Below are 24,018 nucleotides of genomic sequence, written 5' to 3'. Positions count from 1 at the left end.
CCATCTGATCCTGGACTTTTTTTGGTTGGTAGGCTATTAATTATTGCCTTAATTTCAGAACCTGCTATTGGTCTATTCAGGGATTCAACTTCTTCCTGGTTTAGTCTTGGGAGAGTGTAAGTGTCCAGGAAATTATCCATTTCTTCTAGGTTTTCTAGTTTATTTGCGTAGAGGTGTTTATAGTATACTCTGATGGTGGTATGTATTTCTGTGGGGTCAGTGGCAATATCCCCTTTATCATTTTTTATTGCGTCTATTTGATTCTTCTCTCTTTTCTTCTTTATTAATCTTGCTAGTGGTCTATCAATTTTGTTGATCTTTTCAAAAAACCAGCTCCTGGAGTCATTGATTTTTTGGAGGGTTTTTTGTGTCTCTATCTCCTTCAGTTCTGCGCTGATCTTAGTTATTTCTTGCCTTCTGCTAGCTTTGGAATGTGTTTGCTCTTGCTTCTCTAGTTCTTTTAATTGTGATGTTAGGGTGTCAATTTTAGATCTTTCCTGCTTTCTCTTGTGGGCATTTAGTGCTATAAATTTCCCTCTACACACTGCTTTAAATGTGTCCCAGAGATTTTGGTATATTGTATCTTTGTTCTCATTTGTTTCAAAGTACATCTTTATTTCTGCCTTCATTCCGTTATGTACCCAGTAGTCATTCAGGCGCAGGTTGTTCAGTTTCTATGTAGTTTAGCGGTTTTGATTGAGTTTCTTAGTCCTGAGTTCTAGTTTAATTGCACTGTGGTGAGAGACAGTCTGTTATAATTTCTGTTCCTTTATATTTGCTGAGGAGTGCTTTACTTCCAACTATGTGGTCAGTTTTGGAATAAGTGTGATGTGGTGCTGAGAAGAATGTATATTCTGTTGATTGGGGTGGAGAGTTCTGTAGATGTCTATGAGGTCCACTTGGTGCAGAGTTGATTTCAATTCCTGGATATCCTTGTTAACTTTCTGTCTCATTGATCTGTCTAATGTTGACAGTGGGGTGTTAAAGTCTCCCATTATTATTGTATGGGAATCTAAGTCTCTTTGTAAGTCTCTAAGGACTTGCTTTACGAATCTGGGTACTCCTGTATTGGGTGCATATATATTTAGGATAGTTAGCTCTTCCTGATGAATTGATTCCTTTACCGTTATGTAATGGCCTTGTTTGTCTCTTTTGATCTTTGATGGTTTAAAGTCTGTTTTATCAGAGACTAAGATTGCAACCCCTGCTTTTTTTTTGTTTTCTATTTGCTTGGTAGATCTTCCTCCATCCCTTTATTTTGAGCCTATGTGTGTCTCTGCATGTGAGATGGGTCTCCTGAATACAGCAAACTGATGTGTCTTGACTCTATCCAATTTGCCAGTCTATGTCTTTTAATTGGACCATTTAGTACATTTACATTTAAGGTTAATATTGTTATGTGTGAACTTGATCCTGTCATTAAGATATTAGCTGGTTATTTTGCTCACTAGTTGATGCAGTTTCTTCCTAGCATTGATGGACTTTACATTTTGGCATGTTTTTGCAATGGCTGGTACCTGTTGTTCCTTTTCATGTTTAGTGCTTCCTTCAGGATCTGTTGTTGGGCAGGCCTGGTGGTGAAAGAATCTCTAAGCATTTGCTTGTCTGTAAAGGATTTTATTTCTCCTTCACTTATGAAACTTAGTTTGGCTGGATATGAAATTCTGGGTTGAAAATTCTTTTCTTTATGAATGTTGAAATTGGCCCCCACTCTCTTCTGGCTTGGAGAGTTTCTGCCGAGAGATCTGCTGTTAGTCTGATGGGCTTCCCTTTGTGTGTAATCCGACCTTTCTCTCTAGTTGCTGTTAACATTTTTTTCTTCATTTCAACTTTGGTGAATCTGACAATTGTGTGTGTTGGAGTTGCTCTTCTCAAGGAGTATCTTTGTGGTGTTCTCTGTGTTTCCTGAATTTGGGTGTTGGCCTGCCTTGCTAGGTTGGGGAAGTTCTCCTGGATGATATCCTACAGAGTGTTTTCCAATTTGGTTCCATTTTCTCCATCACTTTCAGTCACACCACTCAGATGCAGATTTAGTCTTTTCACGTAATCCCATACTTCTTGGAGCCTTTGTTCATTTCTTTTTACTCTTTTTTCTCCACACTTCTCTTCTTGCTCCATTTTATTCAATTGATCTTCAATTGCTGATGCTCTTTCTTCCAGTTGGTCGAGTTGGTTACTGAAGCTTGTGCATTTATCACGTATTTCTCATGTTATGGTTTTCATCTCAATCAGTTCTTTTAAGGTCTTCGCTGCATTGATTATTCTAGTTATCCATTCATCCGTTCTTTTTTCAAGGTTTTTAGTTTCTTTGCGCTGGTTATGTAGTTCCTCCTTTAGCTCTGAGAAGTTTGATCGACTGAAGCCTTCTTCTCTCAACTTGTCAAAGTCATTCTCCGTCCAGCTTTGTTCCGGTGCTGGCGATGAGCTGCGTTCCTTTGGAGGGGGAGATGTGCTCTGATTTTTTGAATTTCTAGCTTTTCTGCCCTGCTTTTTCCCCATCTTTGTGGTTTTATCTGCCTTTGGTCTTTGGTGATGGTGACGTACTGATGGGGTTTTGGTGTGAGTGTCCTTTCTGTTTGTTAGTTTTCCTTCTAACAGTCAGGACCCTCAGCTGTAGGTCTGTTGGAGTTTGCTTGAGGTCCACTCCAGACCCTGTTTGCCTGGGTATCAGCAGCGGAAGCTGCAGAAGATAGAATATGGCTGCACAGCGAGTGTTGCTGTCTGATTCTTGCTCTGGAAGCTTCATCTCAGGCGTGTACCACACTGTGTGAGATGTGAGGTGTCGTTCTGCACCTAGTGGGGGATGTCTCCCCGTTAGGCTACTCAGGAGTCAGGGACCCACTTGAGCAAGCAGTCTGTCCGTTCTCAGATCTCAACCTCCATGCTGGGAGATCCACTGCTCTCTTCCAAGCTATCAGACAGGGGCATTTACCTCTGCCGAGGTAAATGAGACTCCCAGAGGAGGAGTCTACAGAGGCAGGCCGGCCTCCTTCAGCTGTGGTGGGCTCCACCAAATTCAAGCTTCCCAGGGACTTTATTTACCTACTTAAGCCTCAGCAATGGCAGACACCCCTCCCCCAGCCTTGCTGCTGCCTTGCAGTTAGATCTCAGACTGCTGTAGGTGCAATGAGGGAGGCTCTGTGGGCGTGGGACCCTCCTGTCCAGGTGTGGGATATATACTGGTGTGCCAGTTTGCTAAAACCCTTGGTGAAGCACAGTATTAGGGTGGGAGTTACCCGATTTTCCAGTTGTTGTGTGTGTCAGTTTTTCTTGGCTAGGAAAAGGGATTCCCTTCTCCCTTTCACTTCCCAGGTGAGATGATGTCTCGCCCTGCTTCAGCTCTAGCTGGTCTGGCTGCACCAGCTGATCAGCACCGATTGTCCGGCACTGCCCAGTAGATGAACCCGGTACCTCAGTTGAAAATGCAGAAATCACCCGTCTTCTGTTTCACTCATGCTGGGAGCAGGAGTCTGTATCTGTTCCTATTCAGCCATCTTGGGCACCAAATATACCAGTTTCGTTATCCACTTGTTGATTGATGGGCATTTGCGTTGGTTCCACGATTTTGCAATTGTGAATTGTGCTGCTGTAAACATGCATGTGCAAGTTTGTTTCTCGTATAATGACTTCTTTTCCTCTGAGTAGAGACCCAGTAGTGGGATTGCTGGATCAAATGACAGTTCTACTTTTAGTTCTTTTAGGAATCTCCACACTGTTTTCTATAGTGGTTGTGCAAATTTACATTCCCATCAGCTTTGTAGAAGTGTTCCCTGTTCCTCGCATCTATTCCTCTATGCCAACATCTACTGTTTTTTGATTTTTTGATTATTGCCATTCTTGCAGGAGTAAGGTGGTATTGCATTGTGGTTTTCATTTGTATTGCCCTGATCTTTATTGATGCTGAACAGTTTTTCATATGTTTGTTGGCCATTTGTAAATTTTCTTTTGAGAATTGTCTATTCATATGCTTAGCCCACTTTTTGATGGGATGTTTTTTTCTTTCTGATTTGTTTGAGTTTGTTGCAGATTCTGGATATTAGTCCTTTGTCAGATATATAGATTGCGAAGATTTTCTGACTCTATTGGTTGTCTGTTTACTCTGCTGATGGTTCCTTTTGCTATGCAGAAGCTCTTTTGTTTAATTAAGCCCTGACTATTTATCTTTGTTTTTATTGCATTTGCTTTTGGGTACTTGGGCATGAAATCCTTGCCTAAGCTAATATCTAGAAGGGGTTTTCCAATGTTTTCTTCTAGAATTTTTATAGTTTCAGGTCTTACATTTAAGTCCTCAAGCCATCTTGGTTGATTTTTATATGAGGTGAGAGATGAGAATTCAGTTTCATTCTCCTACATGTGGCTAGTCAATTATCCCAGCACTATATGTTGAAAAGGGTGTCCTTTTCCCACTTTATGTTTTTGTTTGCTTTGTCAAAGATCAGTTGGCTGTAAGTATTTGGGTTTATTTCTGGGTTCCCTATTCTGTTCCATTGGTCTATGTATCTATTTTTATACCAATACCACGCTGTTTTGGTGACAATGACTTTATAATATAATTTGAAATCAGGCAGTGTGATGCCTCCAGATTTGTTCTCTCTGCTTAGTCTTACTTTGGCTATGTGGGCTATTTTTTGGTTTCATATGAATTTTAGAATTGTTTTTTCTAATTCTGTAAAGAATGATGGTGGTATTTTGATGGGGATTGCATTGAATTTGTAGATTGCTTTTGGCAGTGTGGTCATTTTCACAATATTGACTCTACTCATCCATGAACATGGGATGTGTTTCCATTTGTTTGTGTCATCTATGATTTCTTTCAGCAGTGCTTTGTAGTTTTCCTTGTAGAGGTCTTTTGACTCCTTGGGTAGGTATATTCCTAAGTATTTTATTTATTTATTTATTTTCCAGCTACTGTAAAAAGGATTGAGTTATTGATTTGATTCTCCACTTGGTCGCTGTTGATGTATAGAAGACCTATTGATTTGTGTACATTAATCTTGTATCCAGAAACTTTCCTGAATTCTTTTATCACTTCTAGGAGCTTTCTGGAGGAGTCTTTTGGGTTTTCAAAGTAAACAATTCTATCACCAGCAAACAGTGACAGTTTGATTTCCTCTTTACCCATTTGGATGCACTTTATTTCTTTCTCTTGTCTGATTGCTCTGGCTAGGACTTCCAATACTATGTTGAAGAGAAGTGGTGACAGTGGGCATCCTTGTTGTGTTCCAGTTCTCAGAGGGACGACTTTCAACTTTATTCAGTATCATGTTCTCTGTGGATTTGTCATAGATGGCTTTTATTACATTGAGGTGTGTCCTTTGTATGCTGATTTTGCTGAGAGTTTTAATCGTAAAGTGGTGCTGGATTTTGCTGAATGCTTTTTCTGCATCAATTGAGATGATCATGTGATTTTTGTTTTTAATTCTTTTTATGTGATGTATCACGTTTATTGACTTGCCTATGTTAATCATCCCTGCTACTTGGTATGTAAACCACTTGATTATGATGGATTATCCTTTTCTTATGTTGTTGGATTCAGTGAGCTGGTATTTTGTTAAGGATTTTAGCATCTAAGTTCATCAAGGATATTGGTTTGTAGTTTTCTTTTTTGGTTATGTCCTTTCCTGGTTTTGGTATTAGGGTGATGCTGGCTTCATAGAATGAATTAGGGATCCTTCTTTCTCTATCTTGTGGAATAGTATCAAAAGGATTGGTACCAATTCTTCTTTGAATGTCTGGAAGAATTCTGCCGTGAATCCATCTGGTCCTGAATGTTTTTTTTGTTGGTAATTTTTCAGTTACCAACCAAATTTGGTAATTTTTCAATTTCAATTTCACTGCTTGTTATTGGTCTGTTCAGGGTATCTAATTCTTCCTGATTTAAGCTAGTAGTGTTGTGTTTTTCCAGGAATTTATCTATCTCTTCTAGATTTTCTAGTTTATGTGCATAAAGGTGTTCATAGTAGCCCTGAATGATCTTTTGTATTTCAGTGGTGTCAATTGTAATATCTCCTGTTTCATTTCTTAATGAGGTTATTTGGATTTTCTCTCTTCTTTTCTTGGTTAATCTTGCTAATGGTCTATCAATTTTATTTATCTTTTCAAAGAAACAGCTTTTTGTTTCATTTATCTTTTGTATTTTTTTTTGTTTCAATTTCATTTAGTTCTGCTCTGATCTTGGTTATTTCCTTTCTTCTGCTGGGTTTGGGTTTAGTTTGTTATTGTTTCTCTAGCTCCTTGAGTTGTGACTTTAGAATGTTAGTTTGTGAGCTTTCAGTCTTTTTGATGTGGGCATTCAGAGCTATGAACTTTCCTCTTAGTATCACCTTTGCTGTATCCCAGAGGTTTTGATAGGTTGTGTCATTATCATCATTCAGTTCAAAGAATTTTTAATTTCCATAGGTATAGAACTTAAAGTATAATAATAATAATAAAAGAAGTTTTCATTTCTATCTTGATTTTGTTTTTGACCCAGTGCTCATTCAGGATCAGGTTATTTAATTTCCATGTATTTGCATGATTTTGAAGGCTCCTTTTGGGGTTGATTTCTTGTTTTTTTCCACTGTGCTCTGAGAGAGTACTTGATATAATTTCAGTTTTCTTAAATTTATTGAGGCTCATTTTATGGCCTATTATATGGTCTATCTTCGAGAAAGTTCCATACACTGTTGAATAGAATGTGTATTCTGCAGTTGTTGGATGAAATGTTCTGTTTATATCTGTTAAGTCCATTTGTTCCAATGTATAGTTTAAATCCATTGTTTCTTTGTTGGCCTTGTGTCTTGATGACCTGTCTAGTGCTGTTAGTATAGTATTGAAGTCCCCCACTATTATCGTGTTGCTGTCTATCTTATTTCTTAGGTCTATTAGTAATTGTTTTATAAATTTGGGAGCTCCAGTGTTAGGTGCATATATTTTAGGATTATGATATTTTCCTGTGGGACAAGGTCTTTTACAATTATATGTCACTCTTTATCTTTTTAACAGATGTTGTTGTAAAGTTTGTTTTGTCTGATATAAGAATAGCTACCCTGCTTGCTTTTGGTGTCCTTTTACATGAAATGCCTTTTCCCACCCTTTTACTTTAAGTTTATGTGAGTCCTTATGTGTTAGGTGAGTCTCCTGAAGGCAGAAGATAGTTGGTTTGCTTTTATCCAGTCTGCAGTTCTGTATCTTTTAAAAAAATACTTTACATTCTGGGATACATGTGCAGAACGTGCAGGTTTGTTACATAGATATACACGTGCCATGGTGGTTTTCTGCACCCATCAACCCATCATCTACATTAGGTATCCATCCTAATGCTATCCCTCTCCTAGCCCCCCACTCCCTGACAAGCCCCAGTGTATGATGTTCCCCTTTCTGTGTCCATGTGTTCTCATTGTTCAACTCCCACTTATGAATTAGAACACGTGGTATTTGGTTTTCTGTTCCTGTGTTAGTTTGCTGAGAATGATGGTTTCCAGCTTCATCCGTGTCCCTGCAAAGCACACAAACTTATCCTTTTTTTATGGCTGCATAGTATTCCATGGTGTATATGTGCCACATTTTCTTTATCCCATCTATCATTGATGGGCATTTGGGATGGTTCCAAGCCTTTGCTATTGTGAACAATGCTGCAGTAAACATACGTGTGCGTGTTTCTTTATAGTAGAAAGATTTCTAATCCTTTGGGTGTATACCCAGTGATGGGATTGCTGGGTCAAATGGTATTTCTGGTTCTAGATCCTTGAAGAATCACCACACTGTCTTCCACAATGGTTGAACTAATTTACACTCCCAGCAACAGTGTAAAAGCATTCCTATTTCTCCACATCCTCTCCAGCATCTGTTGTTTCCTGACTTTTTAATGATCATCATTCTAACTGATGTGAGATGCTATCACATTGTGGTTTTGATTTGCATTTCTCTAAAGACCAGTGATGATGAGCTTTTTTTCATAGTTTTGTTGGCTGCATAAATGTCTTCTTTTGAGAAGTGTCTGTTCATATCCTTTGCCCACTTTTTGATGGGGTTGTTTGTTTTTTTCTTGTAAATTTGTTTAAGTTCCTATAGATTCTGGATATTAGAACTTTGTTGGAGGAATAGATTGCAAAAATTTTCTTCCATTCTGTAGGTTGTCTGTTCACTCTGTTGATGGTTTTTGCTGTGCAGGAGCTCTTTAGTGTGATTAGATCCCATTTGTCAATATTGGCTTTTGTTGCAATTGCTTTTAGTGTTTTAGTCATGAAGTCTTTGCCCATGTCTATGTCCTGAATGGTATTGCCTCGGTTTTCTTCTAGGGTTTTTATGGTTTTGGGTGTCACATTTAAGTCTTTAATCCATCTTGAGTTAATTTTTGTATAAGATGTAAGGAAGGAGTACAATTTCTGTTTTCTGCATATGGCTAGCCCGTTTTCCCAGCACCATTTATTAAATACAGAATAATTTCCTCATTGCTTGTTTTTGTCAGGTTTGTCAAAGATCAGATGAAAACCCCAATTTCTTTTGCACCAACCCAATATTTGTGGATCTTTGAGATTCCTGTATCTCTTGTAAGACTTGAGAAGTTTTTAGCTGCTATTTCATTTTATAAGTTATTATGCCTTTTCTCATCTCTTCTTCTGGAATGCCCGAAATTCAAATATTTGGTGGTTTTATGGTGTCTCATGTCTTACATAGCTTTCTTCATTTTTTGGTCTGAGTTATTTCAAAAGACTTGTCTTTGAGTTCAGAAATTCTGTCTCATGCTTGCTTGATCTAGTCTATTGTTAAGGCTTTCAGGTTTTTTTTTTTTTTTTTTTGAGACAGAGTCTTGCTTTGTGGCCCAGGCTAGAGTGCAGTGGCCAGATCTCAGCTCGGTGCAAGCTCCGCCTCCCAGGTTTATACCATTCTCCTGCCTCAGCCTCGCGGGTAGCTGGGACTACAGGCGCCAGTCACCTCGCCTGGCTAGTTTTTTGTATTTTTTAGTAGAGATGGGGTTTCACAGTGTTAGCCAGGATGGTCTCGATCTCCTGACCTCATGATCCGCCTGTCTCGGCCTCCGAAAGTGCTGGGATTACAGGCTTGAGCCACTGCTCCTGGCCCAGTTTTTTTTTTTTTTTAATTTTGTTCATTGAATTGTTAAGTTGCAGAATTTCTGTTTGGTTCTTCTTTGTGATAATTATCTGTTTGTTAAATTTCTCAATTAGATCATGAGTTGTTATTCTGATTTCTTTGTATTGTTTATTTATGTTCTCTCATGTATCACTGAGCGTCTTAAAGATCATTATTTTTAATTCTTTTTCAGGCATTTCATAGATTTTTTTTTGTTGGAATCTGTTGCTGGATAATTATTTTGTTCCTTTGGGATATTATATTTCTTTGCTTTTTCATGTTTCATGCGTTCTTACATTGGTATCTACATATCTGGTATAACAGCCACTTTTTCCAATTTTATGGATTGGCTTTCACAGGACAATACTTTTTCCTTATAGGTGTATCTATAGTGTTGGCTGGGTAAAGTACTTTGGCTTTGATTCTGGGAAGAGGCAGTAGTGTAGTCTCTATGTGATTTCTTTGGGTATAATCAGTATCAGTGGTGCCTGTGAGTTCCTCAGTATCTTAGGCTGCAGTTGTTAGTGGAGGCTATGGTAAAATTTTATTAAATGGGGACACCAGGTGGGCTGGTCTTTGGGCACCAGTAGTGGCAGTGGTGGGTAGGATAAGCTGATCCTTGGGCCCCTGGGCAGTGTACATGAGCATTGATGGTGTGGGTTTGTTCAGGTCAATTCTTGAACCTCCAGATGGCTTGCGGCTTGCTTGGGTGCCAGCAGTGGCAGGAGTGCGCCAGGTCTTGGTGATGGACCCAAGGAAGGAGGGTCCTTGGGTCTCTGGGTGGTTTGTTTGGCATTTGTGATGGCAGTAGCAGTGTCAGGTCAACCCTCAGGCTCTCAGGAAGCATGTGCATGTGTTAGTGGTGGCAGTAGTAGACTGGGTGGGCTAGTCCTGAGGCTCTCAGGTGGCATGTGCAAGTGGTTGATGGTAGTGGTGGTGGCAGCAGGCTGGGCAGGCCTGTCCTCTGGCTCCTGGTAAGTGTGCATAGGTGCCAGTGGTGGTGGGCAGAATGGGTCAATCTCTGGGACCCAGATGATGTGTGTGAGTGCCGTTAGGCTGTGTGGGGATGATCTCAGTCTCCCAGAAGGTGTGCATGGGGGCCTGTAGTAGCAGGAGGGGCAGGTCCATCTGTAGGCACCCGGATGATGCATGTTGTTACTGACAGGGGCAGCGCCAGCCAAAGTAGTCCTGTCCTCAAGTCGTCTGATGATATGTGCTGGTGCAGACTGCAATGGGTGGGGTGGGTTGATATCCAGGCCCCCAAATGGTGCACTTGAGTGGTAGCAGAGGTGATGGTAGCAGCAGTGGGTAGGGTGGGCCTGTCCACAAGCTCTGGGACAGAGTCCATGTGGGCCAGTCCCCAGGACCCTAGAAGGTGCATGCTGGTTCACAGTGGCACTGTTGTATGAGTTGGGGAGGGCGGGAACACAGGGTTGCTGTCAGTGGCAGTGGTCCCAGGCAGATGGCTCTCAGGCTCAGAGGAACATGCACTTTGGCTCACTTTGGTTCAGGGACAGGCTGCCTGATGCACTGTATCTCTTGTTCCCTAGGTTATAGGACACTGTGTGGGCCAGAGTGCTGGGGACCCAGCTGCATGGTGAGTCCAGCCAGTGTTGCAATGCTGAATTCCTTTAGGTGGATGTGGGGGGATGTCAGCGTGGCTTCAGGGATGTTGAGATGCAGGGGCTCTTGGGCCCCAGGGCGAGCTATAGTCTCATGGGAGATGGGCTCTCAAAATGGTGCCATGCTTAGCTGCTTGGGTCTCAAGGGGTGTGTGGGACTCAGCATGAACTCCCTTTTCGGAACAATGCCATCACATGGATTCCAGGCAGCTCCCTATACTAGTCTAAGAGCCTATAAGCATTCAAAGGTTCTCCTGTGGCTAGGGTTGCAGAAGTCCATGGTGGGAATTGCACTCCTGTTTGTCTCTCACTTACCTCTTCCCTGCACTGCGGAGTTTCTCCTGGCTTCAACCTGACCCCAGCCAGGCTGGCTGCTTCACTTCCCACACCTTCCATGATTTGGAGGTTTCCTGTCACTTTCCTGCGAATTCTTATGTTCTGTCTTAGAAATACTATTTGATATGTGATTATCTGCCTACTGTTTTGGTCCTTCTTTGTGGAGGAAGCGAGTGCTTCTGGCTAGTGCCTCTAGCCAGCTATCTTGTGTCACCTAATATTAAATGGAAAAAGTAGAATGTAAAACTGTGTACAATTTGACACAAATTTGACAGAATTGTGGGAAAAGGGCAATAATCAGAATAACAATTTTATGTGATTCTTATTTTCATCTTTATATTATTGATTTTTCTATAATGGATATGTGTTCGTTTCATAAGCAGGAAACGAAATGTAGAGCACATGATCCTTATAAACAGTAAACACCATTAAGCACTTTGATAGAGACAAGCTGGCAGTTTGGCAAAATAATTTCCTTTTCTTCTGAGGGAAGAAATGCAGTTCATTTCATTGATGAGCTACGTTGTCCAGCCTCGTTTGGGATTAGGTGTGGCTGTGTGATTGTTGCAATAAATGGACGTGAGTGGAAATGATGTGGGCACCTTCCAGACCTGACCCAGAACACATTCCTATGCCTGATCATCTAGGCTTTTCCTCTTCCACGGTTTGATGCAGAAGAAGTTGGGGAAGCATCTTTAGAGAACTGAGCCTGGATCTCTTAATACTGGGCTGACTATGTAATTTGTTGGCCAAACTGGAACACGTGAGAATAAAAGGATACAACTGTTCACTGGGAATATTCATTTTGTACTGTTTGTGGACAAGAAATCAACTTCTGTTGTGCTAGTCACTGAAATTCTGAAGCTTACTTGTTATAATAGGGTTATCTTAACTGACACGTGTACAAACTTAAGCCAACCTTTTTCTCATATGGAATATTGTTAAAAATAAAGTTAATATAATAGTCATAAAATTTAAAAAGTTAAACACATTACAAAATAGAAAGACGAATCATGTCAGCCTTAATCCTACCACCCAACTGACCATTAACAGAGATGTATTTTCACCCAGATTGTTTCTTTGTATATTTTTACATAGATGTGACTAAAATATATTTATTTTTGAACCATATATTTTAAACTAACACATTTTCCTCATTTTATTAAAAATGTATTAGTGAATATCATTTTAAAATGTCATTCATATCTAATAAACAGACTTTTAATTTACTACTAAATAATACATAAAATTATAGAAAAATTAAGAAAATAGATATGTAGGAAGCAAAAATCCTACAGGAAAAATGTGTATATAAGCACCACCAGATGTGATGGCTCACACCTGTAATACCAGCACTTTGGGAGGCCGAGGCAGGTGGATCACCTAAGGTCAGGAGTTTGAGACCAGCCTGGCCAACATGGTGAAGCCCCTTCTTTACTAAAAATACAAAAAATTGGCTGCGTGGTAACACATGCCTGTAATCTCAGCTACTTGGGAATCTGAGGCAGGAGAATCACTTGAACCACAGTGACCCGAGATCATGCCACTATACTTCTGCCTGGGTGACAGAGCGTGAGACTCTGTCTCAGGAAAAAAAAAAAAAGAAGAAAAAAAAAATGTGTATATAAGCACAAATTTAATTGTAGTATATACCAATCTATAATCTATTTTAACACAAACATACACGGTGAATATTCTTCCATGTGACAAAATGTAGTTATATGTCATAACTTCAGGGATTCCATAGTGTTTAATAATATGCAGCTTTAAAAAATGAATCCCCCAATTAGTGCTGGATATTTGCATTGTTTCTAAGATTTTACTTGTGTACCAAGGTTGTTATAAGGAACAACTGTGTTCAGTTTTCTTGATGTGGTTGATGGCTAGGTCAAATACTTCTTTTTTTCCACATAAAATCCAGCTTCTGCAGGACAAAGAATCTCTTTTCTTTTTTTGGATCTTTGTGTACAAGCTGTGAAAATACCGTTTTCTCAATGCTCATGCTGAATCTGAATATCATCGTTTTTGTAAATCCTTCCCAATCAGATAAGCAAAATTATTACTATTTTAATTTGTATCGATTAGTTATTGAACGTTTACTTTTTCCAAATGTTTATTAGTTTTTTTTTTTTTTAAATGAACTTGCCTATTAATGTTGTTAGCCTAGTTTTTTATAGCTGTGGATAATGTAGATTTTAATGGCTGCAAAATGGATATGTTGAATGCATGATATTTTACCATTTCCCTATTTAGGACATTAATGCTGATTCTAATTTGGGACCTATTATTAAATAATGTTGCAATGAACATATTTATGAATAACCTTCACACACACACACACACACACACACACACTCTTCAGATCTTACATAGGATAAAATCCCATGCTCAATGTCAAGTGTTTCTGTCAGATCTAGGAGGGAAGACTGACCCACCAGGCACTCTCCTGCCAGGGTCCTTTGGAGCTGGTGGCAGAAATCTTTGGTCACTTTGCTGCTGTCTCTGACTTACACCCTGGGACTCCACAGAGCTCTGCTTGGCTGGCTTTTTGGGGTCTTTGTGCTTCTTCTATGTGATGGCCCCCTGACTCCTACGTGTGCTGCTGGTCACTTGCTTATCTCTGCATGTGTTTACTCCTTTCTCACCTGCCCTACTGCCAGTGCTGCTTCCCAGGGAAAGGCTTGGGAGATGGACATCAGGACAGCCTTATGTGAAAAATAAGTATTTGTTTTTCCTCTTATTTTCAATGTGCTGGATTTTTTCCCTGTATGCAGGTGATTTATTTGTTATTCTTTTCAGTGAAGTTTCTATTTTTTTCAGTGTTGGTCCCATTTGATTCAGTGTTTGCCAGCTATTGTGAGTTTATAGTGTTCTTTCACATTTAACTCATTAGTGGTACTATTTGAGAGCTCAGGATCCTAAATAAAGTCAATGGGGTCACTATTACATTAACTGTCTCACACTTGAACTGTAGCATTTCTTAGGTTTGTGGACTGAGGTTAATGTCTTCTATATGCAGAATAAGCAAAGCTAAGGCTGTTCTGGTTGTCTTCTTCCTTCCTGATATAATTTGGCTCCGTATCCACGCCCAAATCTCACCTTGAATTGTAATAATCCCACATGTCGTGGGAGGGACCCAGTGGAAAGTTATTAAATCAAGGGGACCAGTTTTTCCTGTGCTGTTCTCATGATAGTGAATAAGTCTCACGAGATCTGATGGTTTTATAAAGGGGAGTTCCCCTGCACAAGTTCTCTTGCCTGCTACCATGTAAGACATGACTTTGCTTCTAATTCACCTTCTGCCATGATTGTGAGGCCTCTCCAGCCATGTGGAATTGTGAGTCAACTAAACTTCTTTCCTTTATAAATTACCCAATCTCAGGTATGTTCTTATTAGCAGTGTGAGAACAGACTAATATATTTCCACACCTCTGGACCCAGACTCCACTGAGCATAGATTAAAAACTTTAGGACCTGAGAATCTCCAAGTCTCTTCTAATTTCACACACTGTCCTTCTGGGATCAAACCAGATCATGCATGTGAGGCTGTAATGAACACTACAGGTAGAATATAGATAATTTAATTATTTTTAAAACACGATTTCTTGTGGATTATCAATACAGATCCATTTGTGCCAAACTGACCTGCCTGGTAGAAGCAGAGGAACCAGGAGAATTGAGGTGAAATTTTTTATCGTTGTAAAATTTCCAAAAGCAGAGACAGGGCCTATTATATGCCTGGCACAAAGAGAGAGATCAATCAGCAAGTATTCGTCTATTGATAAATGGCATAGTGTTACTTCCAGCCCAGTGGCCCTGGAGCCCTCTGGGGCACAGCTGCCATAACGCCAGATTGCCAACAGGGGGAGTCTGGGTCTGAGGCCAGGCTAGGCTGAAAGATATTGAGGCTGCTGAGTGGCTCCACAGAAAGTGATGCCTGAGCCCCTGGGGAAAGCTGCGCTGGACTGAGGGCCTCAGCCAGCCTTGCCCAGGTGGAAGGTGAGAGCTGGCTCCTCTGATCAGCATCAGATGGGCTGGCAGCCCAGGTCTGGCTGGAACAAGCAGTGGAGAAGTTTCACACAGAGCTGGGAACTCTGTTAGCGAGATGAGAGAGAGACTGGTTTCAGAACAGGGTGAGCTAGAAGGGAAAGAAACTGGTATCCAGGGCACTTGGGTGAAAAACACTTGGGAGCTGGGAAGGCTAGCCAGGAAGGAATAAGGTTGACTGAGCTCAGGGCTGGGCCTGGGGCAGGGAAATGGGACCTAGGTGCAGAGGAGCATCTCAACCTCCTAAGCCGCAGGCAGACCTGGCTGTGGGAGAAGCCTGCCCCCGCCGGAGAGACAGGAAATAGGTAAAAGGAAACTGGGTACTCACGGCATAGTTTCTTGGAAATGGGAAACTGGGTACTCACGGCATGGCCCCTGGCCTTCCGGGTCCCTGGAGTTAGTTCCTTTCCACTGCCCCGCTCCATTCTCTGCTACGTTGTTAGGGGAGTAGGTGGTTGGTTTAGGGATGGTAAGAAATTCCTAAGGTCCAGAGAGGTTTATTTATTTATTTTTTGTGAGGGGAGGGGGGGGTGAAGATTGTTTATAATGGAGTTCAAACCAGCTCTGACAGAGGGTTCAGTATCAAAGACATGTGATTGAGAAATTGGTGAAAAAACTGTACAGCATGGGGTTTAGGGAGGAAGGAGGGCTGGGGGAGAAAGGAAGAAGCAAAAGCCAGAACTGTCAGCAGATGGCTGCCTGGAGCAGTGTTGTGGCATATTGAAGATGGTTCAGTGAATAAATAAGACTTCAGTCATATTTATGCTAGAGATCCATTTATTACAGTCCTGCAACCCCGACCGCCCACCCCTTGGGGATTCTTGCCTCTGTCCCAGAGATGGTCAGGCCCAGAGGAAGGTTAGTCTCATGCCTGCTGTTAGAGGCATTTCATTGTTCTCTTTATCCAGGGCAGGAAGTGTGAGACCTTCATGTAGACTCCTGGAGGTGTCCCGTTTATGCGTCCATGGGAGAAAATACCTTGGGCCACACGCTTACACACGAGGGGCCCCCCGGAGTCCCCCTGTGAACAGAGAGAGGAAAGACTGAGCTGGCTTTCCCTAGGATGGTTGGTCTCTGTTACGGATTTTGTGAGACGTCAGTGCCAGGCAGGCCTTGTCACCTCCCTGAGTCCTAGGTCTCCAGCATGGCCCTGGCTGTGCTTTCTGGCTCTCCCCAGACCAAGCCTTTCTCTGCAATTCTCACGGACACTTCGGTGATAAGTGACTGTGGGATGACAAATCCCTCCCCTCCAGCCACCCCAATCCACCCAAGGAGTGGACACAGACTGCCCAAGCTCTGGGCTGAGAGCATAAGGATCTGGCCACTGCCATACCCCAGAACTCCCTCAAGTTCCTCTCTCCCTGTGGTCTTTCTGGGTAGGGGCTGGAAATCCAACCTTGAAACCGGTCTTCGTCGTCTTTGGATCCCCCACACAAATCTCAGTGGCTTTGCTGTAATTGGCATGGAAGAGACGTTCACACTCCCAGTCCTTCTGCACTGTCAGCAACACTTCCTGCAGTGTGGTTGCTAAAGTGCCCGTTGAAACACGACCCCAGCCGGCCACACTGCACACTTGCCCTGGCTTCACCTGGACCTTGCTGCTAGGTAACCTGAGGGGCTGTACAGCTGTGGTCTGCTTGGCCTTTCTCTCCAGCTGGTAGGAAAGAAGCAAGAAAGTCCAGGTCAGGCAATGGCCTTCTGGGCCCCGACACAGTGATGGGGCTGCACAATCTTCCCTCTCCTCTAAGGCACAGGAACTGACCAAGAGGTCAGGATGGAAAGGAGGGAAGAGCTCCTGTCACAGTGGCCACAGTGGGAGTGGAACCAACTGGACCAAGAAGAGCAAGAGTGGCAGGAGTGTGCCTCACCTGCAGTAGCATGATGTCGTTGGAAAAGTTCTTAGGATTATAGGCTGGGTGGGGGATGGCTCTTTTCACAGGGATAAACTGCTGGGTCCGCTCCTGTTCCTTGATATTATGGGCCCCCAAGGTGACATTTATGGAGCTGCACAGAGAGCAGAGTGAGGATGGGGGTGGAGTCACAGAGGATACAGCCCAGGAGTAGTAAAGAGCAGATGACAGCTAGGGCAGGGTGGGGCTGCAGCTGAGGGGAAGTTGAGGGGACAGGAGGGCTCCAGGGCTGAGTGACTGTGCCCTCTGCTTCACAAAGACATGAAGAGTAGGGCTTCTGGGGGCTCTCTCTTGCCTTCAGGAAATATCATGAAATTGCTCGAGTTTGCATTTTGATCCTTAATGCATGGATTCAACCTTTACCACTGCTTTATTTGGCCAGTGTGTGAAACTGTGGCACTTGCTCTGACCTCTGACCCTCTGACCCTGTCCTATTTCTCATCCTCTCCTCATCCTAGTCCTATCCCAGGTGGCTGCTCCAATGAGCTTTCATGGGCTTGCATTACCAGGAACTCTGGAAGCTCCCCTGGGCTGCAGTCCCCAGAAGAAAACAAGGGTCCCTGTAGGGGGGGCTCAGAAGGTGAGCTGGTGTTGCTCCTTACCTTCCCAGGCAGTGAGCAGCTGTCAGCACAAAGTCCTTTCTCACTAGGATGCCACCACACCTCTTCTTACTCTTCTCATCCAGAAACTGAACAAAGGCCATGTAGGGGCGGGAGTGGGGCTTGGCCTCATGGCCCCCGATGATCTCCTCTGAAAGGAAAGGCTGGAAGATAAAGTAGCTGGGGATGGCTGCGGTCAGGAGAGAAGGCTTAGGATGACAGTGATTGACGGCGAAGTCTTTTGTGTGCTGCAGACAGTGAGGGAGGGTCCTCCTGAGCTCTGCAGGCAGCACTCCTTGCAGGCAGAGTAAGCTTTTCTGAACTTTAAGTCTCAGAACCTTCTCTCAGAAAGAATGGGCAGTGCTTGACTTCTGCATCCTACTGCAGAAACATACATGGAGGAAGAAAGATCTATTTTCACAACGGTAGAGCCCCAGAGGATCCTGGACTGTACTTCCCAGGCTCCTCCTTTTTAGTGAGTCTCTCTGATCCCTCTAAGCCTCTGCTGTCCTCCGGATTGGTGCCATTTTCTAATGATCTACCCATGAGCTTCTGGAGTTGGATTTTCTAAAATTCTCATGTGCCAGGGCCTAACACATTCTACGTTCTCAGTAAGTGTTGTTTGGTGCGTAAATGAATAGCCTCCAATTAGCCTTTGGCTGAGGTTTAGTGGGGGTAGTGCTGGTGGGATTGAGGACCTCAGGGATGTTAGAGGGGGTACCACCAGGTCAGTGGAGTAGCTGAGGGCCTGGAAAGGCAGAAGGGAGTGGAGAAACCAACTAAAAATGAATTGCAAAGCCTAGGTGGAGCCAAGGTAGCGGGAGAGCTATGGATACAGTCATCTTGCCACCTCTGAGATAAGTTGTACCATGGACTTCTCTCCTGGGCAGGGGTGATTGGGTGGGGGCACTGAATAATTTAAGTGGTTCTTAAGCTGGGTCCAGAGATAACTCCCCTGACTGCAACTTGGTGTCTGAGCTCCTCTTTCCTGGGTTGGAGTGTAGAATAATAATTACTTATCTTTTTCAGCTTCACATTCCTCACCAAATGCCTTTCTAAGAACAATCCACATTCCAGGTCATAAAGGAGAGGTCTAGGGAGAGACTAACACCTATTAAACCTTTTAGCGAACACCCTTCATTTTTGGATCTTTGCTGAGTCTCTATCTAGCCTCAGATTTATAAGTCTGGGTGTGGAATAGGAGCTGGGCTCAGATTGAGGAAAATTCCTGACCAGTGCTCATAGGTACAGGGTATCTTATAAGATGGGTTCAGGCCTCTAGAATAGGGATAGTCACTTACCTGTCCCAGCCCCAGGGGTCAGAAGAAAGGCCAACAGGAGCAGAAATGGCTGCATTTTCTCAGGAAGGCTGCCCGGGTCAGAGCTATTGGTGTTGACTCCTTTCAGAAACAAAATGCTGAAGGGGGATGAAGGAGGGATGGGCACAGAAACCTCAGAGACCTCCTAGGCTTGTCCCCTTCTGGTTTTGATGGGTGTCATTATAAGGGTGGTTTATTAAAATTCTTTAGTTTGGTTTAAGTCGACATGGCACTGTCACCACATTTACACCCCTGCTGCTGAGTAACAAGGTGAAAGCCAGAATAAAGAACAAGGAGGTGGAACTGTTGAAGTTGTGGCTGCAGCTAGCAGAAAGGCTGGTACCGCAGAAGCTCCTCAGTGACTGAGAAGAACCAAGAATGTCTCCTTTTCTCAGTTCTTGGCTCTTTTTCTACTCAGATAAAATCATGAATAATTATTTAGCAAGCCAGATCCAGGGATATGAGAGACATGACTCTTGCCGTTGAAGAGTTGATGGTTAGCAAGAGTAGACTGAAAATCTGTGGTTAGAGCACAAGATGGTAAGGGCCATGGTGGGGAAATCTGCTCGTTGGTGTGAGATGGAGGCTGGACTTGCCTTACCAGTATGCAGAGTTGCACACACCCAACAAGTACTCCGAAAGGCAACCCATTCCTATCTTACCACTATCTTGGATTCATATTGTTGGAATATTTAGAATCCCCTCTTTAAATATAAATATTCTGTGACAAAGATAACTTTTGTATTCCACAGTTCTGCACACAAGTTCTGGACTTGATATTTATTGAACCAAAATTAGTCATCATTGCGTCCACTGAAGTGTAGTGCTTTATGCTTTGGTTATTTAGCCCTCCTTAAGCAGAGGTAGGGACTGTTCCACTCCATCCATGCTGCTTATGAATGAGGAGGGGATTTCCCTTGAGAAATGCTAGTTGTTGTTGCCAGGTGATGGAAAAATGGATGCTGATCATCCTGATAATAACTGTCCACTAAGGCCGGGCACGGTGGCTCACGTCTATAATCCCAGCACTTTGGGAAACTGAGACAGGTGGATCACGAGGTCAGGAGATGGAGACCATCCTGGCTAACATGGTGAAACCCTGTCTCTACTAAAAATACAAAAAAATTAGCTGGGCATGGTGGCAGGTGCCTGTAGTCCCAGCTACTCTGGAGGCTGAGGCAGGAGAATGGCTTGAACCTGGGAGGCGGAGCTTGCAGTGAGCTGAGATCGCACCACTGCACTCCAACCTGGGTGACAGAGTGAGACTCTGTCTCAAAAAACAAACAAACAAACAAACAAAAAAACTGTCCACTAAGTGTTCTCTCAGTTTCCAGAGAGCCATGTCTCTGATGTCCCTTGGCTCACAGTCATGGGCTGTCCATAAACAAAAATGTGTATATATACATATGTTTGTATATTTATGTATATGTATATATATAAATATATATGTATAGTTAAGTAGAGAACATGTAAATGATAACATTAAAATTACCGAGAATTCTACCACAAGAGATCATTATTAATGCTTAAGCATGTTTCCTTCTACTATTTTTCCAGGTATTTATAAGGTGCTATTCCTGCTATTACTTTAACTGAATTGGGATAGGACTTTAGGTGATAATCTTTTTTGTGATGAATTTTCCAGGTGTTCTTTGAGCTTCTTATATTTGGATATCTAGATATCTAGCAAGGCCAGGGGAGTTCTCCTCAATTATTTCCCCAAATAAGTTTTTCAAGCTTTTAGATTTCTCTTCTTCCTCAGGAACACCAATTATTCTTAGGTTTGGCTGTTTAACATAATCCCACATTTCTTGGAGGCTTTGTTCATTTTTTAAAAATTAGTTTTTCTTTGTCTTTGTCTGGTTGGGTTAATTTGAAAGCCTTGTCTTTGAGCTCTGAAGTTTTTTCTTCCGCTTGTTCTAGTCTATTGTTGAAACTTTCCAGTGCATTTTGTGTTTCTCTAATGGCTTTCATTTCTAGAAGTTGTGATGATTTTTTCTTTATGATATCTATTTCTCTGGAGAATTTTTCACCTATATCCTATATATGTATATATATATATTTTTTTAATTTTTAAAGTTGTTTTTCACCTTTCTCTGGTATCTCCTTGAGTAGTTTAATAATCCTCTGAATTGTTTATCTGGCAATTCAGAGATTTCTTCTTGGTTTGGATCCATTGCTGGGGAGCTAGTGTGATCTTTTGGGGATGATATAGAACTCTGTTTTGTCATATTACCAGAATTACCTTTCTGGTTCTTTATCATTTGGGTAGACTATTTCAATGGAAAGGTCTGGAACTCAAGGCCAGCTGTTCAGATTCTGTTATCCCATGGGGTGATCCTTTGATGTGGTGCTCTTCCCCTTCCCCTAGGGGTGGAACTTTCTGACAGCTGGACTGTATTGGCTGTTATTACTCTTCTGGGTCTAGGCTCCCAATGGAGCTACCAGGTTCCAGCTGGTGCTGCGAAATGTCTGCGAAGAGTCCTGTGATGTGATCTGTCTTCAGGTCTCCCAGCCATGGATATCAGTACCTGCTCTGGTGACGGTGGCAGGGGAGTGAAGTAGACTCTGTGGGAGTCCTTGGTTGTAGATATGTTTAGTGTGCTGGGTTTCTTGAATGCTGGCTATGCTAGCAGTAAAGTTTTCATGTGGACACACTCAGGACCTCTGGTTAGCCAGGATGTTGCAGGCATTGGAATTAGGTGTTATCTTCTCCTTCCTGGGTTCAGGGTTAAGAAGTGGTGCTTTCAAGAGAGCACCAGCTGCAGCGGTAGTAGAGGGATCTAGGCTTGCCCTAAGTTGGCCAGGGTAAGAAACCAAGTTTCTCAGATCATGGGTGGGGCCTTGAAGCTCCCAAGTTTCTATCTTTTGTGTTTGGTTACCAGGGTGAGTAAAGAAATACCATCATGTTGGGGCAGGGTTAAGCGGGTCTGGGCTCAGAGTCTCCTTGGGTGGGGTTTGTTGTGGCCACTGTGGGGGATGTGGGGGTGGTTCTTAGGCCAATGGGGTTATTTCCCAGAGGGGATCTTGGCTACCTCTGCTGTGTCATATAATTCACCAGGGAAGTGGGGGAAAGCTGGTAGTGAGAGACCTCACCCAGCTCCCACACAGTTGGCGAGGCCAGTCTCACTCCCAAAGTGCCCCACTCAGATCTTGCCCAAGGCTGTGAGCTTTCCCACTGAGAAAGCAAGCATGACTTTCAGATATCACCCCTCCCCATCTGCCCACTTCAATGGGAGGGACTTTGCTTCTGAGTTCATGTGCTCATATTGCCAAAGCTCCCACTCGTCCCCCAGACTCCATTAAAGAAAATTTGTGTCCAATTGAAACCACTACCAATTTCAATTGGAAGCTTCCTTCACCTGGTGACCCCTCTCCAATTCCACTGGCTACCTTCCCTGAGAGCTCCTGTGACATATAGTCAGGAATGGCTTCCCTGGGCTCAAGCTCAAGACTGGAAGTGCCTGTAAGGCACTTCCCCTGATACTTCTACTTTTATATTTTGTGTGACTGCCTACATTCGTTTTAGTTCTAGGTAAAGTTAAATTCTCCCTTGATCTGGATTTTCAGATTCCCCATTGGGGATGTGTATCCAGAGGCAGGTTTTTTCCCTCTCACACTTTGGGAACTTACAGTTTTTCACCTGTTTTGCAAAATTTGCTGCAGTGTCCTGTTTCTTTCAAAGGATCTGTGAATTCCTTTGGTTTTCCTGGTGTGTTCCTGTGGTGGTTCTTGGAGCAAAAGATCACAGTGTGAGTCTTCACATACTGTTGTGTCCATCTAAGTGGGAGTTGCATGTGCCTTTAAAGAAACCTGACTCATGAAGGACTTCCCATTTTTTGTACTGCCATGATCATCAACGCATTATTACTGTCTCACACCGTTTCTTCTTAGTGTCTCTCATCCTTCAGATCTCACCTTGTACTGGTATTATTATGGATCCTAGTAATTTGTTTAAAAAACAGCAAACGCTTAAACTCTCTTCCTTTGAGTCTCATGGGGTTGGAGTGAAGTTGTTGGTTTGGATCCTTGCCCAGGTAGCTTTCAGATCCAGCCCTCATCTTCCTTCTGTTCTCTGTGACACAGTCTACATCACACAGATTTCTCTGTCTGGCAGCTCTGTCTTGTTGGGCCAAGCCAATGGTTGGTGCTGATGAATGAGGGTCTTTTTCCTTCCCACTCTTTCTTCTTAGCTTGAGGACTATTTCAGGATGACTCCTCTGCTCTCCTCCTGGCTCCAGCTCTCACCTGGCAGGCTAGATATGGTTTCGTATTCTGCCAGGTGATCAGGGTCCTGGCAACACTACTTGCTGCCTCCATGCCTCCAGCTAGGTGTGGTAGTGGCTTCCTGGTATTGCTAATCTCTGGGTTGATTCATTTTACCCTCTTTGGCTTCTCTCATGTAATTAGTTCCCTGTAATAAACTCCTTCTGTTTGCAAATATTTGGAGTGGTTTCTGTTTTCTTGGACCCTGACTAAGACACTCTTAGGGTATTGTATTAATTTCTTAGTGCTGTTATAACAAAGTATTACAAACTGGAGGCAGCAGACAACAGAAATGGATTCTTTCACTGTTCTGGAGGACAGAAGCCCGAAATCAAATATCAGCAGAATTGGTTCTTTCTGGAAGTGTCTGGCAAAGTCTGTCCCATGCTTCTTCTAGCTTCTAGAGGTATCTAGCAATCCTTGCCACTCCTTGGCTTGTAGATGCATTGCTCCAATCTCTGTATCTGTTGTTGGGTGATGTTCTCTGTGTGTCTGTGTCCACATTTACCTGTTTTAAAGTGATGCCAGTAATTTCATTAGGGTCCCTCTTAATCAAGTATGACCTTATTTTAACTTAGTTACATCTGCAAAAACCCTGCTTCCAAATGGGGTCACGTTCATAGGTGGTGGTTGAACATAAATTTGGGGGGACACTATTCAACCCAATACAGTTGGATTTTAGTTTGAGTCTTTCGTTCAAAAAACAAACCAAGGATTTAGTTAGAGGTAATTAATTTTTTTTCTGAGATAATTCCAAGAGACTGGAGCAAGGAAGTAGGAAGAATGAGACAGGGAAAATAAGGAGAGCTAACCTTGAGTGCATTACCGAGCTACCTATTGCTGTGGG

At 42.7% G+C, this 24,018-nt stretch overlaps 1 protein-coding gene across 1 annotated transcript in view; it reads right to left on the bottom strand.

Moving 5' to 3' along the window:
* LOC101000149 (transmembrane protease serine 9) overlaps nt 1–19,132 on the bottom strand; it is a 32,674-nt gene extending 13,542 nt beyond the window's left edge. Inside the window, exons 1-6 of the mRNA XM_003901662.4 lie at nt 18,888–19,132; nt 17,590–17,737; nt 16,946–17,081; nt 16,474–16,731; nt 15,958–16,098; nt 15,443–15,557 (exon numbers count right to left, since the gene is read on the bottom strand). Of these exons, the coding sequence (XP_003901711.2) occupies nt 15,443–15,557; nt 15,958–16,098; nt 16,474–16,731; nt 16,946–17,081; nt 17,590–17,737; nt 18,888–18,942 (853 nt within the window). The 5' untranslated portion in view covers nt 18,943–19,132. The remainder of the gene's footprint in view (nt 1–15,442; nt 15,558–15,957; nt 16,099–16,473; nt 16,732–16,945; nt 17,082–17,589; nt 17,738–18,887) is intronic.
* Between the last annotated feature and the right edge of the window lie 4,886 nt (nt 19,133–24,018).

The sequence above is a fragment of the Papio anubis genome, chromosome 7 (assembly GCF_008728515.1).
Source record: "Papio anubis isolate 15944 chromosome 7, Panubis1.0, whole genome shotgun sequence".
In the NCBI taxonomy this organism is placed as follows: Eukaryota; Metazoa; Chordata; class Mammalia; order Primates; family Cercopithecidae; genus Papio; species Papio anubis.
This window is presented reverse-complemented; position numbering and strand designations above follow the sequence as displayed.